The sequence below is a fragment of the Struthio camelus genome, unplaced genomic scaffold, assembly GCF_040807025.1.
Source record: "Struthio camelus isolate bStrCam1 unplaced genomic scaffold, bStrCam1.hap1 HAP1_SCAFFOLD_149, whole genome shotgun sequence".
Classification (NCBI taxonomy): domain Eukaryota; kingdom Metazoa; phylum Chordata; class Aves; order Struthioniformes; family Struthionidae; genus Struthio; species Struthio camelus.
In genome coordinates this window covers 67,342-82,059 of record NW_027182668.1, presented here as the reverse complement: position 1 = coordinate 82,059, position 14,718 = coordinate 67,342, and the positions used below count along the sequence as shown (strand labels likewise).

The window sequence follows — 14,718 nt, the reverse complement described above, 5'->3', positions numbered from 1 at the left end:
GGGGGAGGAGGCAGGGCTATAGGTAGGGGGCGGGGCTTGTGGGAGGGGGGGGGAAGGGGCGGGGCTATAGGCCAAGGGCGGGATTTGTGGGAGGGCAGAGTCTTGGGGCTGGGAGGGGAGGTTGGGGTGGAGCCTGGCAGGGGCGTGGCTAGCAGTGTCGGGGGCGGGGCTATGAGCCGTGGGGCGGGGCTAGAGGCCGCGGGGGAGGGGCCTGAGCTGGGGGCGGGGCCTGTGGGGAGAACAAGCCCGGTGGGGGGGGAGGGCAGAGTTTTTGGGGCTGGAGGATGATGTGGGGGGGTGGAGCCTGGTGGGGGCGTGGTTAGGTGTGTCAGGGGCGGGGCATGAGCCGGGGGGCGTGGCTATGAGGTGTGGGTGGGGCTGCTGGTACGGGTGGGGCATGGGTAGAGGGGAGCGGGGGCGGGGCTGGGGGGGGTGCGGCTGAGGTGTAGGCGGGGCTAAGTGGGCGTGGCTGGAGTGTGGGGGCGTGGCTGGAGGGGGAGTGGGTGGGGCTAGGGGGAAGGGGCGTGGCCAAGGGGAGAGGCAGGGCTGCCGGCGGGGGCTGGAGGCAGTGAGTGGGGCCGGGGGGTGTGTGTGGTGGTGATGGGGGGCGTGGCTAAAGCGTGGGGGGCGTGGCTGAAGCGTGGGGGCGGGGCTAAGACAGATGGGGCGTGGCTCAGGGGATCATAGGTGGGGCTAGGGCAGTGCAGGGGCGTGGCTAAGGCAGCATGGGCGGGGCTTAGGGTCACCCGGGAGGCGAAGGGGTGGGGTTAGTGTGGGTGGGCGGGGCCTCGGTCTGACCCGCCCCCTCGCCCCTCTTGGCCCCGCCCAGAACCTGTACGACAGCATCCGCAGCGAACCCTTCAAGATCCCCGAGGACGACGGCAACGACCTGACCCACACGTTCTTCAACCCCGACCGCGAGGGCTGGCTGCTCAAGCTGGGTGAGCCCCGCCCCCTCCGAGCCACGCCCCCTGACCACGCCCCAAAGCCCCGCCCACTTCCGCCCCCTTAGCCACGCCCCCCTCCTCCCACCCCACCCCCTTGGGCTGCCCCACCCCCCCCTTCCCCAGCCTGGCCCCGCCTCCCCCAGCTCACACCCCGCCCCCCCTTCTGCTGGTGCTCCGCCCCCCTCTCCTGTTGGCCACGCCCCCTCCCTCCCCCCCCCCAAACTCTTCTCCCCCCTCCCTCGGGCTTTTTCTTCTCCTTTTTCTTCTGCTCTGCGTCCTTCCGCCTCGGCACGCGGCCCGGACGCCTGGGCCCCCCCCCCCGTCGTCTTCCCGGACGCCTGGGCCCCCCCCGGCTTCCCGGACGCCTGGGCCCCCCCCCCCCCGTCATCTTCCCGGACGCCTGGGCCCCCCCCCGGCTTCCCGGACGCCCGGGCCCCCCCCCCGTCGTCTTCCCGGACGCCTGGGCCCCCCCCCCGGCTTCCCGGACACCTGGGCCCCCCCCCCCTGTCGTCTTCCCGGACGCCTGGGCTCCCCCCCGTCTTCCCGGACGCCTGGGCCCTTTTGTCTCTCCGCTCTCGCCCTCCCCGGGTGGCCCGGACGCCTGGGCCCCCCCACCTCGTCTTCCCGGACGCCTGGGCCCCTCCCCATCTTCCCGGACGCCTGGGCCCCCCCCGTCTTCCCGGACGCCTGGGCCCTTTTGTCTCTCCGCTCTCGCCCTCCCTGGGTGGCCCGGACGCCTGGGCCCCCTGTTTGATCTCCTCCCCCCCTGCCCAGGGTGGCTGTAACTCTCGGGGGGGGGGTCGGAGGGGCTCCCAGTGCCCCCCCACACCTCCCAGTTGCCCCTCTGGGCCCCCCAGTGCCCCCCAGTTCCCTCCAGCTCCTCCCGGTGCCCCCCCAGACCCCCCAGCTCCTCCCAGTGCCCCCCAGTTCCCTCCAGCTCCTCCCGGTGCCCCCCCAGACCCCCCAGCTCCTCCCAGTGCCCCCCAGTTCCCTCCAGCTCCTCCCAGTGCCCCCCCAATGCCCCCCCAATGCTGCTCTGGACCCCCTCAGTGCCCCCCAGTTCCTCCCAGTGCCCCCCAGCGCCCCCCCGGTGCCCCCCCAGACACCCCAATGCTCCCAGTGCCTCCCAGTTCCCTCCAACTTCTCCCAGTGCCCCCCCAATGCCCCCCCAATGCTGCTCTGGGTCCTCCCAGTGCCCCCCAGTTCCCTCCAGTTCCTCCCAGTGCCCCCTGGTGCCCTTCAGGGCCCTCCCAGTTCCTCCAGTGCCCCCCAGCACCTCCCCAGTGCCCCCCCGGCCTCCCCAATGCCCCCCCCCAATGCCCCTCTGAGCCCTCCCAGCACCTCCCCAGTGCCTCCCTGGCCCCCCCAATGCCCCCCCTGGGCCCTCCCAGTGCCTCCCAGTTCCTCCCAGTACCCCCCAGTTCCTCCCAGTGTCCCCCCGGCCTCCCCAAATGCCCCCCTGGGCCCTCCCAGTGCCTCCCAGTGCCTCCCAGTGCCTCCCAGTGCCCCCCAGCACCTCCCCAGTGCCCCCCGGCCTCCCAAATGCCCCCCCCAATGCCCCTCTGGGCCCTCCCAGTTCCTCCCAGTGCCCCCCTGGCCCCCCCAATGCCCCTCTGGGCCCTCCCAGTGCCTCCCAGTTCCTCCCAGTACCCCCCAGCACCTCCCCAGTGCCCCCCCGGCCTCCCCCAATGCCCCCCAATGCCCCTCTGGGCCCTCCCAGTGCCTCCCAGTGCCCCCCCAGGTGCTCCCAGTGCCCCCGAGACGGTCCCCCCCTCCCGCCGTGTCGCGACTGACGTTTCCTCTCTTTTCCTCCTTTCCTCTCCGTCTCTCTCTGTCCCCACCCCGTGTCCCCCCCCGTGTCCCCCCCCCCCCGTGTCCCCCCCCCGCTGCCGACGCACCCGGCCCGGCCCCAGGAGGTAGGTACGGGGTGTGGGGGGGGCAGCGCCGGGACCCCCGAAACCGGGGCGGGGGGGGCACTGGCCACCCTTGTGTCCCCACGACCCCCCCCACGGAGCCCCCTGAGCCCCCCCCAGGACCCCCTCAAACCCTCCAAGACCCCCAGGATGGTCCTGGGACCCCCCTGAACCCCCAGGACCCCCCACAGTGGTCTTAGGACCTTCTGAACCCCCCCAATGCCCCCCCCCGGATGGTCCTAGGACCCCCCCCCCAGACCCCCCAAACTCCCCCCAGAATGGTCCTATGATTCCTCTGGACCCCCAAAGCCCCCCAGGACCCCCCTGGACCCCCCCGAGTGCCCCCAGGACCCCCCCAACCCCCCCAGGAGTCCCCAGGATGGTCCTAGGACCCCCTAGGACCCCCCAGCGTGGTCTTAGGACCCCCTGAACCCCCAATTTCCCCCTGGGATGGTCCTAGGACCCCCCAGGATGCCACAGGAGCCTCCTGGACCCCCCCAAGACCCCCAGGAGCCCCCTGGGCCCCCCCGGATCCTCCAGGATGTCTCTAAGACCCTTCCAGGGTGGTCCTAGGATGCGCTGGACCCCCAAGGCCCCCCCAGGATGGTCTTAGGACCCCCCCAAAGTGCCCCCTGGACCCCCCCAAACCACCAGGACCTCCCAGGATGGTCTTAAGACCCCGCTGGACGCCGTAAAGTCCCCCAGGACCCCCCAGGATGGTCCTAGGACCCCCTGGACCCCCCAGAGTTCCCCCAGGACCCCCCAGGATGGTCCTAGGACCCCCCAGGACTCCCCAAGGCCCCCCCCAGGATGGTCCTAGGACTCCCTGGACCCCCCACAGCACCCCTGACCCCCCAAATCCCCCCCAGGAGCCCCCAGGATGGTCCTAGGACCCCCCCAGGACTCCCCAAGGCCCCCCCAGGATGGTCCTAGGACCCCCTGGACCCCCCAGAGCACCCCCAGGACCCCCCAAAAACCCCCCAGGAGCCCCCAGGATGGTCCTAGGACTCCCTGGACCCCCCAGAGCACCCCCAGGATCCCCCCAAAACCCCCCCAGGCCCCCCCAGGATGGTCCTAGGACCCCCTGGACCTCCCAGAGCCCCCCCCAGGACCCCCCCAGGATGCCCTAGGACCCCTGAGATGCCCCCAGGACGCCTCTAGCCCCCCGGCCCCCCCTGAGCGGCGGCCCCTCTCCCCAGGCGGGCGGGTGAAGACGTGGAAGCGGCGCTGGTTCATCCTCACCGACAACTGTCTCTACTACTTCGAGTACACCACGGTGAGCCCCCCGGACCCCAAAATACCCTGGGGACCCCAAAATACCCTCGGAGACCCCAAAATACCTCCTGGGGACCCTGAAATACCCTCGGAGACCCCAAAATACCTCCTGGGGACCCCCAAGCCGACCTCATGGACCCCAAATACCTCCTGGGCACCCAAAAATATCTGCTGATGAGCCCCAAGCCAACCCTGGGGACCCCAAAATACCACCTGGGGACCCTGAAATACCCTTGGAGACCCCAAAATACCTCCTGGGGACCCCCAAGCCGACCTCATGGACCCCAAAATACCTCCTGGGCACCCTGAAATACCCTCGGAGACCCCAAAATACCTCCTGGGGACCCCCAAGCCGACCTCATGGACCCCAAAATACCTCCTGGGCACCCAAAAATATCTGCTGATGAGCCCCAAGCCAACCCCGGGGACCCCAAAATACCACCTGGGGACCCCGAAATACCCTCGGAGACCCCAAAATACCTCCTGGGGACCCCCAAGCCAATCCCGGGGACCCCAAAATACCACCTGGGGACCCCAAAATATCCTCAGAGACCCCAAAATACCTCCTGGGGACCCCCAAGCCAACTCCAGAGGCCCCAAAATACCACCTGGGGACCCCAAAATACCATCGGAGACCCCAAAATGCCTCCTGGGGACCCCAAAATACCCTCGGAGACACTGAAATACCCCCTGGGGACCCCAACTTGTGCCCCGGGCCCCCCCGGCCCCCCTGACCCCCGGCGCTGGCGGCGGCAGGACAAGGAGCCGCGAGGCATCATCCCGCTGGAGAACCTCAGCATCCGCGAGGTGGAGGACCCCCGCAAGCCGGTGAGACCCCCGTGACCCCCCCGGGTCCCCCCGTGACCTCCCTGGGTCCCCTGGGTCCCCCCAGCCCCCCCCGGTCCCCCTCGGGTCCCCCCCGTCACCCCCCATGTCCCCCCACATCCACAAGGTGGAGGACCCCCGCAAGCCGGTGAGACCCCCGTGACCCCCCCGGGTCCCCCCGTGACCCCCCTGGGTCCCCTGGGTCCCCCCAGCCCCCCCCGTCCCCCTCGGGTCCCCCCCGTGACCCCCCATGTCCCCCCACATCCACAAGGTGGAGGACCCCCGCAAGCCGGTGAGACCCCCGTGACCCCCCCGGGCCCCCCCGGGTCCCCCCAGCCACCCCCTGGGTCCCCCCCGTGCCCCCCTGGGTCCCCTCAGGTCCCCCCCGGCCCCTCATGCCCCCCCATACCCTCCCCTGCCCTCCGTGTCCCCCCCACATTCCCCCCCCCACGTGGGTCCCACGTGTCCCCCCCACATCCCCCTCCGTGTTCCCCCCACGCCCCCCCACGCCCCCCCCAAGTCCCCCTGTGTGGGTCCCACGACCCCCCCATGTCCCCACGTCCCCATGTCTCCCCCCCACGTCCCCCCCACATCCCCCCTATGTGGGTCCTGTGTCCCCCCCATGTCCCCACGTCTCCCCCGCGTGGGTCCCACGAGCCCCCCATGTCCTCCCCCACGTCCCCCCCATGTCCCCCCTATGTGGGTCCCACGACCCCCCCACGTCCCCCCCACATCCCCCCGTCCCCCCCCATCCCCACGACCCCCCCACGTCCCCCCCCACGTCCCCCTGTGTGGGTCCCACATCCCCCCCACGTCCCCCCTGTGTCCCCCCGCATGGGTCCTGTGTCCCCCCCATGTCCCCACGTCCCCCCCGTGTGGGTCCCACGACCCCCCCATGTCCCCCCCCACGTCCCCCCCACGTCCCCATGTCTCCCCACCCACGTACCCCCCCATCCCCACGTCCCCCCGCGTGGGTCCCACGACCCCCCCACGTCCCCCCCACGTCCCCACGTCCCCCCCCATCCCCACGACCCCCCCACGTCCCCACGTCCCCATGTCTCCCCCACGTCCCCCCCACGTACCCATGTCTCCCCCCCCACGTCCCCCCCACGTCCCCACGTCCCCCCCATCCCCACGACCCCCCCATGTCCCCATGTCTCCCCCCCCACGTCCCCCCCACGTCCCCACGTCCCCCCCATCCCCACGTCCCCCCCACGTCCCCCCCCACGTCCCCACGTCCCCATGTCTCCCCCCCCACGTCCCCCCCACGTCCCCCCCACGTCCCCATGTCTCCCCCCCACCCCCACGACCCCCCCACGTCCCCACATCCCCATGTCTCCCCCCCCACGTCCCCCCCACGTCCCCCCCACGTCCCCACGTCCCCCCCATCCCCACGTCCCCCCCCACCTCCCCACGTCCGCCCCCCCACACCCCACCCCACGTCCCCACGTCCCCCCACGTCCCCATGTCTCCCCCCCCACGTCCCCACGTCCCCCCCATCCCCACGACCCCCCCACGTCCCCCCCCACCTCCCCACGTCCCCCCAGTGTCGCCCCCCCCCGCGCAGCCCCCCCCCCGGGCGGCGGCTGACGCTGGGCTGGGGGGGCGCCGGGGGGCAGCACTGCTTCGAGCTCTTCATCGCCAACAACAAGGGGCAGCTGATCAAGGCCTGCAAGACGGAGGCCGACGGGCGGGTGGTGGAGGGCAACCACCTGGTGTACCGCATCTCGGCCCCCAGCCGCGACCAGAAGGACGAGTGGATCAAGTCCATCGAGTGAGCGCGGGGGCCCCGGCGTCCGGGCGCCTCCACCCCCTTCCTGCCACCGCCACCGCTCGCGATTGGGCCCAGGTGTCCGGGCGTCTCAACCCGCCGCCGCGCGCGAGGGGGCCCCGGCGTCCGGGCGTCTCCACCCGCCACCGCTCGCGATGGGGCCCCGGCGTCCGGGCGTCTCCACCCGCCACCGCTCGCGAGGGGGCCCAGGCGTCCGGGCGTCTCCACCCGCCACCGCTCGCGAGGGGGCCCAGGCGTCCGGGCGTCTCCACCCGCCACCGCTCGCGAGGGGGCCCAGGCGTCCGGGCGTCTCCACCCACCACCGCTCGCGATGGGGCCCCAGCGTCCGGGCGTCTCAACCCCCTTCCTACCACCACCACCGCTCGCGAGGGGGCCCCGGCGTCCGGGCGCCTCCACCCGCCACCGCTCGCGATGGGGCCCAGGTGTCCGGGCGTCTCAACCCCCTTCCTACCACCACCACCGCTCGCGATGGGGCCCCGGCGTCCGGGCGTCTCCACCCGCCACCGCTCGCGATGGGGCCCAGGCGTCCGGGCGTCTCCACCCCCTTCCTACCACCACCACCGCTCGCGATGGGGCCCAGGCGTCCGGGCGTCTCCACCCGCCACCGCTCGCGAGGGGGCCCCGGCGTCCGGGCGTCTCCACCCCCTTCCTACCACCACCACCGCTCGCGAGGGGGCCCAGGCGTCCGGGCGTCTCCACCCGCCACCGCTCGCGAGGGGGCCCCGGCGTCCGGGCGTCTCCACCCGCCACCGCTCGCGAGGGGGCCCAGGCGTCCGGGCGCCTCCACCCGCCACCGCTCGCGAGGGGGCCCAGGCGTCCGGGCGTCTCCACCCGCCACCGCTCGCGAGGGGGCCCAGGCGTCCGGCCGTCTCCACCCCCTTCCTACCACCACCACCGCTCGCGATGGGGCCCCGGCGTCCGGGCGTCTCAACCCCCTTCCTACCACCACCACCGCTCGCGAGGGGGCCCCGGCGTCCGGGCGTCTCCACCCGCCACCGCTCGCGATGGGGCCCAGGCGTCCGGGCGCCTCCACCCGCCACCGCTCACGAGGGGGCCCCGGCGTCCGGGCGTCTCCACCCACCACCGCTCGCGAGGGGGCCCCGGCGTCCGGGCGTCTCCACCCACCACCACTCACGAGGGGGCCCAGGCGTCCGGGCGTCTCCACCCCCTTCCTACCACCACCACTGCTCGCGAGGGGGCCCAGGCGTCCGGGCGTCTCCACCCACCCACCGCTCGCGATGGGGCCCAGGCGTCCGGGGCTTTCACGCGTGCGGCACGCGAGGGGCCCAGGCCTCCGGGGCTGCCCCACACGGCATGCAGCGCGCGAGGGGCCCAGGCGTCCGGGGCTGCCCCGCGGCGCGCGAGGGGCCCAGGCGTCCGGGACTGACCCTGCCCCCAGGGCGGCGGTGAGCGTCGACCCCTTCTACGAGATGTTGGCCGCCCGCAAGAAGCGGATTTCGGTGAAGAAGAAACAGGAGCAGCCGTGACGGGGGCTGGGCCCCCCCCCGGCCCCCCCCCCCGCCCGGACGCCGAGGGACCCCCGGCACACGCGTGCGGACACGGCGCGGACACGGATCCCCTCCCCCCCCGCCCCGGCCTTGGCGTGACGCAGGCGTGTGCGCACGCGTGTGCCGCCGGTGCTGCTCTGCTGGGCGGAAGCAGGCGGGGGGGGGGCGCACACGCCTGCCACACGCGTGTGCGCCCGCCGGCCCCCTCCCCGTCGCACACTACAGGGGACCCCCCCCCCCCAGTTTGCCCCAGTTTGGCCCAGTTTGGGGCTGTTCCGGGGGGGCCCTCTGTTCCCCCCCCCTCCCCTTATTTATGGTTTCGGCCCCCATTAAATGTGTTGAATCTGGGGGGGCCCCGGCTGCTCTGTGTGTTGGGGGGGGGCGCCCGGACACCTGGGCCCCTCCCAGGGGTGGGGGGGGGGCTGCAGAGACGGGGCTGCAGCTCGGCAGCGGGTTTTATTGCGCGTTTTGGGGCAAAAACAGCGTCTCGAGGGGGTGGGGGGAAGGGGCGGGCCCAGGCGTCCGGGCCCCCGATATCCCCCCACCCAGGGGGTCCGGAGCTCCCTGCGGATGGGCCCAGGCGTCCGGGCAGCTGGGCACGGATGGACCCAGGTGTCCGGGGACTCGGGGGCGGGCGGTGAAGGGCAGGGCGGTGATGGTGCCGTGCAGCGCCAGCGTGGCTGGGGCCCAGGCGTCCGGGTGGGTGGGTGTGAGTGGGGCCCAGGCGTCCAGGCAGGTCAGCGTGGGTGGGCCCAGGCGTCCGGGCGGGTCAGCATTGCTGGGGCCCAGGCGTCCGGGCGGGTCAGTGTGGGTGGGCCCAGGCGTCCGGGCGGGTCGGCGTGGATGGGCCCAGGCGTCCGGGCGGGTCGGCGTGGATGGGCCCAGGCGTCCGGGTGGGTCGGCGTGGGTGGGCCCAGGCGTCCGGGTGGGTCGGCGTGGATGGGCCCAGGCGTCCAGGCAGGTCAGCATTGCTGGGGCCCAGGCGTCCGGGCGGGTCAGTGTGGATGGGCCCAGGCGTCCGGGCAGGTCAGCATTGCTGGGGCCCAGGCGTCCGGGCGGGTCGGTGTGGGTGGGCCCAGGCGTCCGGGCGGGTCAGCGTGGGTGGGCCCAGGAGTCCGGGCGGGTCGGTGTGAGTGGGCCCAGGCGTCCGGGCGGGTCAGTGTGGATGGGCCCAGGCGTCTGGGCAGGTCAGTGTGGGTGGGCCCAGGCGTCCGGGCGGGTCGGTGTGAGTGGGCCCAGGCGTCCGGGTAGGTCAGCATTGCTGGGGCCCAGGCGTCCGGGCGGGTCGGTGTGGGTGGGCCCAGGCGTCCGGGCGGGTCAGTGTGGGTGGGCCCAGGCGTCCGGGCGGGTGGGCGTGGGTGGGCCCAGGAGTCCGGGCGGGTTGGCGTGGATGGGCCCAGGTGTCCGGGCAGGTCAGCATTGCTGGGGCCCAGGCGTCTGGGCAGGTCAGTGTGGGTGGGCCCAGGCGTCCGGGCAGGTCAGCATTGCTGGGGCCCAGGTGTCCGGGTGGGTTGGCGTGGGTGGGCCCAGGTGTCCGGGCAGGTCAGCATTGCTGGGGCCCAGGCGTCCGGGCGGGTCGGTGTGGGTGGGCCCAGGCGTCCGGGCGGGTCAGTGTGGGTGGGCCCAGGCGTCCGGGCGGGTCGGCATGGGTGGGCTCAGGCGTCCGGGCAGGTCAGCATTGCTGGGGCCCAGGCGTCCGGGCGGGTCGGTGTGGGTGGGCCCAGGCGTCCGGGCGGGTCAGCATTGCTGGGGCCCAGGCGTCCGGGCGGGTGGGCGTGGGTGGGCCCAGGAGTCCGGGCAGGTCAGCATTGCTGGGGCCCAGGCGTCCAGGTGGGTGGGCGTGGGTGGGCCCAGGCGTCCGGGCAGGTCGGCATGGGTGGGCCCAGGCGTCTGGGCGGGTCAACGTGGGTGGGCCCAGGCGTCCGGGCGGGTGGGCGCGGGGCGGGCCCAGGCGTCCGGGGGCTCAGGCGCAGGTGTCCGAGGGCAGGGCAGTGACGGCGCCGCGCAGCTCCAGCGCGGCGGGGGCCCAGGCCAGCAGGTCCCCGGACGCCTGGGCCCCGCACGCCGCCAGCGCCCGGATCTCGCCCGGCTCCAGCACCCGGCTCCAGAGGTGGAAGTCGGTGATGTCGCCCACGAAGGGCGGCGCGTCCTGCGCAGGGACATGGGACGCTGGCACCGGGGACATGGGACCCCCCCGGCGCCGGGATGTGGGGCCAGGACACCCTGGGTGGCACCAGGACATGGCGACATGGGACCTCCATGGCACCAGAACATGGGGCCAGGACACCCTGGGTGGCACCAGGACACGGGGACATGGGGACATGGGGCCAGGACACCCCAGGTGGCACCAGGACATGGAGATATGGGACCTCCATGGCACCAGGACATGGGGCCAGGACACCCCGGGTGGCACCAGGACACGGGGACATGGGGACATGGGGCCAGGACACCCCAGGTGGCACCAGGACATGGGGACATGGGGACATGGGGCCAGGACACCCCAGGTGCCACCAGGACATGGAGATATGGGACCTCCATGGCACCAGGACATGGGGCCAGGACACCCCAGGTGGCACCAGGACATGGGACCTCCATAGCACTAGAATGTGGGGACAGGACACCCCAGGTGCCACCAGGACACGGGGACATGGCACCTCCACGGCACCAGGACATAAAGACTTGGGGACACGGGGCCAGGACACCCCAGGTGACACAGGGCCAGGACACCCCAGGTGGCACCAGGACACGGGGACATGAGGACATGGGGCCAGAACACCCCAGGTGGCACCAGGACATGGGGACATGGGGACATGGGGCCAGGACACCCCAGGTGCCACCAGGACATGGAGATATGGGACCTCCATGGTACCAGGACATGGGGCCAGGACACCCCAGGTGGCACCAGGACATGGGCACACGGGACCAGGGAAAGGGAATGGGATGTCCCAGGCGTGTCCCCTACCTGGGAGTGGCCGAGGACGAGGACGCCGGTGGGTGGCAGCGGGTGGCCGGGCGCCAGGCCCTGTCCCCGTCCCCGTGGGGCCCCGTCCTGGAAGCTCTGCCAGGTCCCGGTGGCAGCCGTCCAGGTGACACAGACGTGGTGCCACCGCCCAGGGGACAGCAATAGCCCCAGCGGCACCGCCTGGTGGCACCGGGGACATCACTGGGGTGGCACCAGGGACCTGCCTGCCCCACAGATCCCCATTGACCTCCCAAGGACCCCCACGGGCCAGGGCAGTGCCACCACCCATAGGTGGCATTGAGGATGTCAACAGGGACGTCAGCATGGGGACCCACCATCGACCCCCTGCCCCAGTGATCCCCGTTGGCCCCCATTGACCCCCCCATAGCACCCCACAGATCCCCATTGACCTCCCAAGGACCCCCATGGGCCAGGGCAGTGCCACCACCCATAGGTGGCATTGAGGATGTCAACAGGGACGTCACCATGGGGACCCACCATCGACCCCCTGCCCCAGTGACCCCCATTGACCCCATAGACCCCCCATTGACCCTCATATACTCCCCCGTGCCCCATAACCTCCATCGCCCCACAGCCCCCGTAGCCCCATGGCCCTCACCTGGCCATGGAGCAGCAGCTCGGCGCGGTGGCCGCCCCGTCCCCGCAGGGCCAGCGCCGGGGGCCGCCCCGGGGGGCCGTAGGCGAAGGGGGTGCCCAGGGCGGGGGCCGGGGCCGGGCGCAGGCGCAGGCAGGCCGAGAGCGCCCGCAGCGCCCGCCGCCCCGGTGCCCCGGCCCGGGCGCCCGCCCGGCCCCCCGCCGCCCCGAACCGCAGCCGCTGGCCGCCCGGGTGCTCCTCCGGGCCTGCAGTACCATTAGCATGGTGGTGGGGGGGGTCCCGGCTGCTGGGACACCCCCCCCCCGGGTACCACCATCCCTGGGTACCACCGTCCCTGGGTGCCACCACCCTTGGGTACCACCACCCCGGGTGTCTCCATCCCTTCATCCTTGGGTACCACCATCCCTAGGTGCCTCCATCCCTGGTTGCCACCATCCTCCCATCCCTGGCTGTCTCCATCCCTGGGTATCTCCATCCCTGGTTGCCACCATCCCCCCATCCCTGGCTGTCTCCATCCCTGGGTATCTCCATCCCTGGGTACCACCACCCCGGGTGTCTCCATCCCTCCATCCCTGGGTGTCTCCATCCCTGGGTATCTCCATCCCTGGTTGCCACCATCCCTCCATCCCTGGATGTCTCCATCCCTGGGTATCTCCATCCCTGGGTATCTCCATTCCTCCATTCCCTGGGTGCCACCATCCCTCCATCCCTGGGTGTCTCCATCCCTGGGTATCTCCTTCCCTGGGTACCACCGCCCCGAGTGTCTCCATCCCTTCATCCTTGAGTACCACCATTCCTGGGTGCCTCCATCCCTGGTTGCCACCATCCTCCCATCCCTGGGTGTCTCCATCCCTGGTTGCCACCATCCCGCCATCCCTGGGTGTCTCCATCCCTGGGTATCTCCAGCCCTCCATCCCTGGGTATCTCCATCTCTCCACCCTTGGGTGTCTCCATCCCTGAGTGTCCCCATCCCCCTCGGTCCCCCGTCTCTGCACCTTCGTCCCCGTCTTCGTGGTGGCCACCGTCCTGGTCACCCTGGCGATGGCTGTCGTCCCAGCGGTTGTCGTGGAGGTTGCTATGGAGATCGCTGCGGTCACCGTGGAGACCGTGGAGGTGGCCGTGGTCGCCGTCCTTGCTGTGGTCACCGTGGTGACCAGGGTAGCTGCTGTGGAGGTTGCCGTGGTGACTGTAGAGGTTGCTGTAGTCACTGAGCTTGCTGTGGTCACTGTGGTGGCCGTGCAGGTTGCCATGGTCACTCTGCTTGCCGTGGTCACCATGGTGACTGTAGAGGTTGCTGTGGTCACCGTGCTTGCTGTGGTCACCATGGTGACCATGGAGCTTGCTGTGCTCGCTGTGGTCACCATGGTCGCCGTGGTCATCGTCGTGGTCGCCATGGTCACCGTGGTGGTTGCCATGGTTGCCGTGGTAGTCATCATGGTGACCATGGAGCTTGCCGTGGTCGCTGTGCTTGCCGTGGTCGCTGTGGTGGTCACCGTGGTCGCCATAGTGGTCGCCATGGTGACCATGGAGCTTGTTGTGGTCACTGTGCTTGCCGTGGTCGCTGTGGTGGTCACCGTGGTTGCCGTGGTGGTCACCATGGTGGTCGCCATGGTGACCATGGAGCTTGTTGTGGTCGCTGTGCTTGCCGTGGTCGCTGTGGTGGTCACCGTGGTTGCCGTGGTGGTCGCCGTGGTGGTCGCCATGGTGACCATGAAGCTTGTTGTGGTCGCTGTGCTTGCCGTGGTCGCCATGGTCACCGTGGTGGTTGCCGTGGTGGTCACCATGGTGAGCATGGAGCTTGCTGTGGTCACCGTGGCGGTCACCGTGGTCACCATGGTCGCCGTGGTGGTTGCCGTGGTTGCCGTGCTCGTCACCGTGGTGGCCGTGGTGGTGGCCGTGGTCGCTGTGGTGGTCGCCGCGGTCGTCGTGGTGGTGGCCGTAGTGGCCGTGGTGGTGGCCGGGGTGGTGGCCGGGGTGGTGGCCGTGGTCCCCATGGCGGTCGCCCCGGTGACCGTGGTCGCCGTGGGGCCGGGTGCCGTTGCCGGGGCGACGGGGTGGCATCTCCAGGGCGCCCGGCTGCTGCCCCAGGGCCTCCCACAGCCCCGAACCGTTGGCGCTGAGCTGGGGGGCAGCGTCACCACCGGCCCCACGGTCCTGCCCCACCACCCCCCCGTCCTGCCCCACAACACCCCCGTCCTGCCCCACAACCCCTCCCACAGCCCCACAACCCCCCGTCCTGCCCCACACCCCCCCCCACAGCCCCACATCCCCCCTCCTGCCCCACATCCCCCCTCCTGCCCCACAACCCCCCTCTCCTGCCCCACAACCCCCCCGTCCTGCCCCACAACCCCCCTTCTGCCCCACAACCCCCCGTCCTGCCCCACAACACCCCCCCTCCAGCCCCACAACCCCCCTCCTGCCCCACAACCCCCCTTCTGCCCCACAACCCCCCTCTCCTGCCCCACAACCCCCCCATCCTGCCCCACAACCCCCCGTCCTGCCCCACCACCCCCCCTCCAGCCCCACAACCCCCCGTCCTGCCCCACAACCCCCCCTCCTGCCCCACAACCCCCCTCCTGCCCCACAACCCCCCATCCTGCCCCACAACCCCCCTCCTGCCCCACAACCCCCCCGTCCTGCCCCACAACCCCTCTCTCCTGCCCCACAACCCCCCCGTCCTGCCCCACAACCCCTCTCTCCTGCCCCACAACCCCCCCGTCCTGCCCCACAACCCCCCTCTCCTGCCCCACAACCCCCCTTCTGCCCCACAACACCCCCGTCCTGCCCCACAACACCCTCTCCTGCCCCACAACCCCCCCACAGCCCCACAACCCCCCATCCTGCCCCACAACCCCCCCGTCCTGCCCCACAACACCCCTC

General features: G+C 72.1%; 2 protein-coding genes across 2 annotated transcripts; one reads left to right on the top strand and one right to left on the bottom strand.

The window, feature by feature from the left end:
- Positions 1–829: 829 nt before the first annotated feature.
- Positions 830–8,317, top strand: LOC138065128 (cytohesin-2; the record flags this gene model as incomplete). The annotated part of the gene is made up of 5 exons (XM_068929323.1): positions 830–941; positions 4,060–4,136; positions 4,892–4,963; positions 6,580–6,734; positions 8,152–8,317. Coding segments are annotated over 5 exons (504 nt in total), but the record flags the coding sequence as incomplete, so codon positions are not given.
- A 3,458-nt stretch (positions 8,318–11,775) lies between these two features.
- Positions 11,776–13,448, bottom strand: LOC138065127 (uncharacterized). Its single transcript, XM_068929322.1, has 2 exons — positions 12,834–13,448; positions 11,776–12,156 (listed from the first exon to the last, which is right to left on the bottom strand). The coding sequence occupies exons 1-2, from the start codon at positions 13,446–13,448 to the stop codon at positions 11,776–11,778; spliced, it is 996 nt and encodes a 331-aa protein (XP_068785423.1).
- Between the last annotated feature and the right edge of the window lie 1,270 nt (positions 13,449–14,718).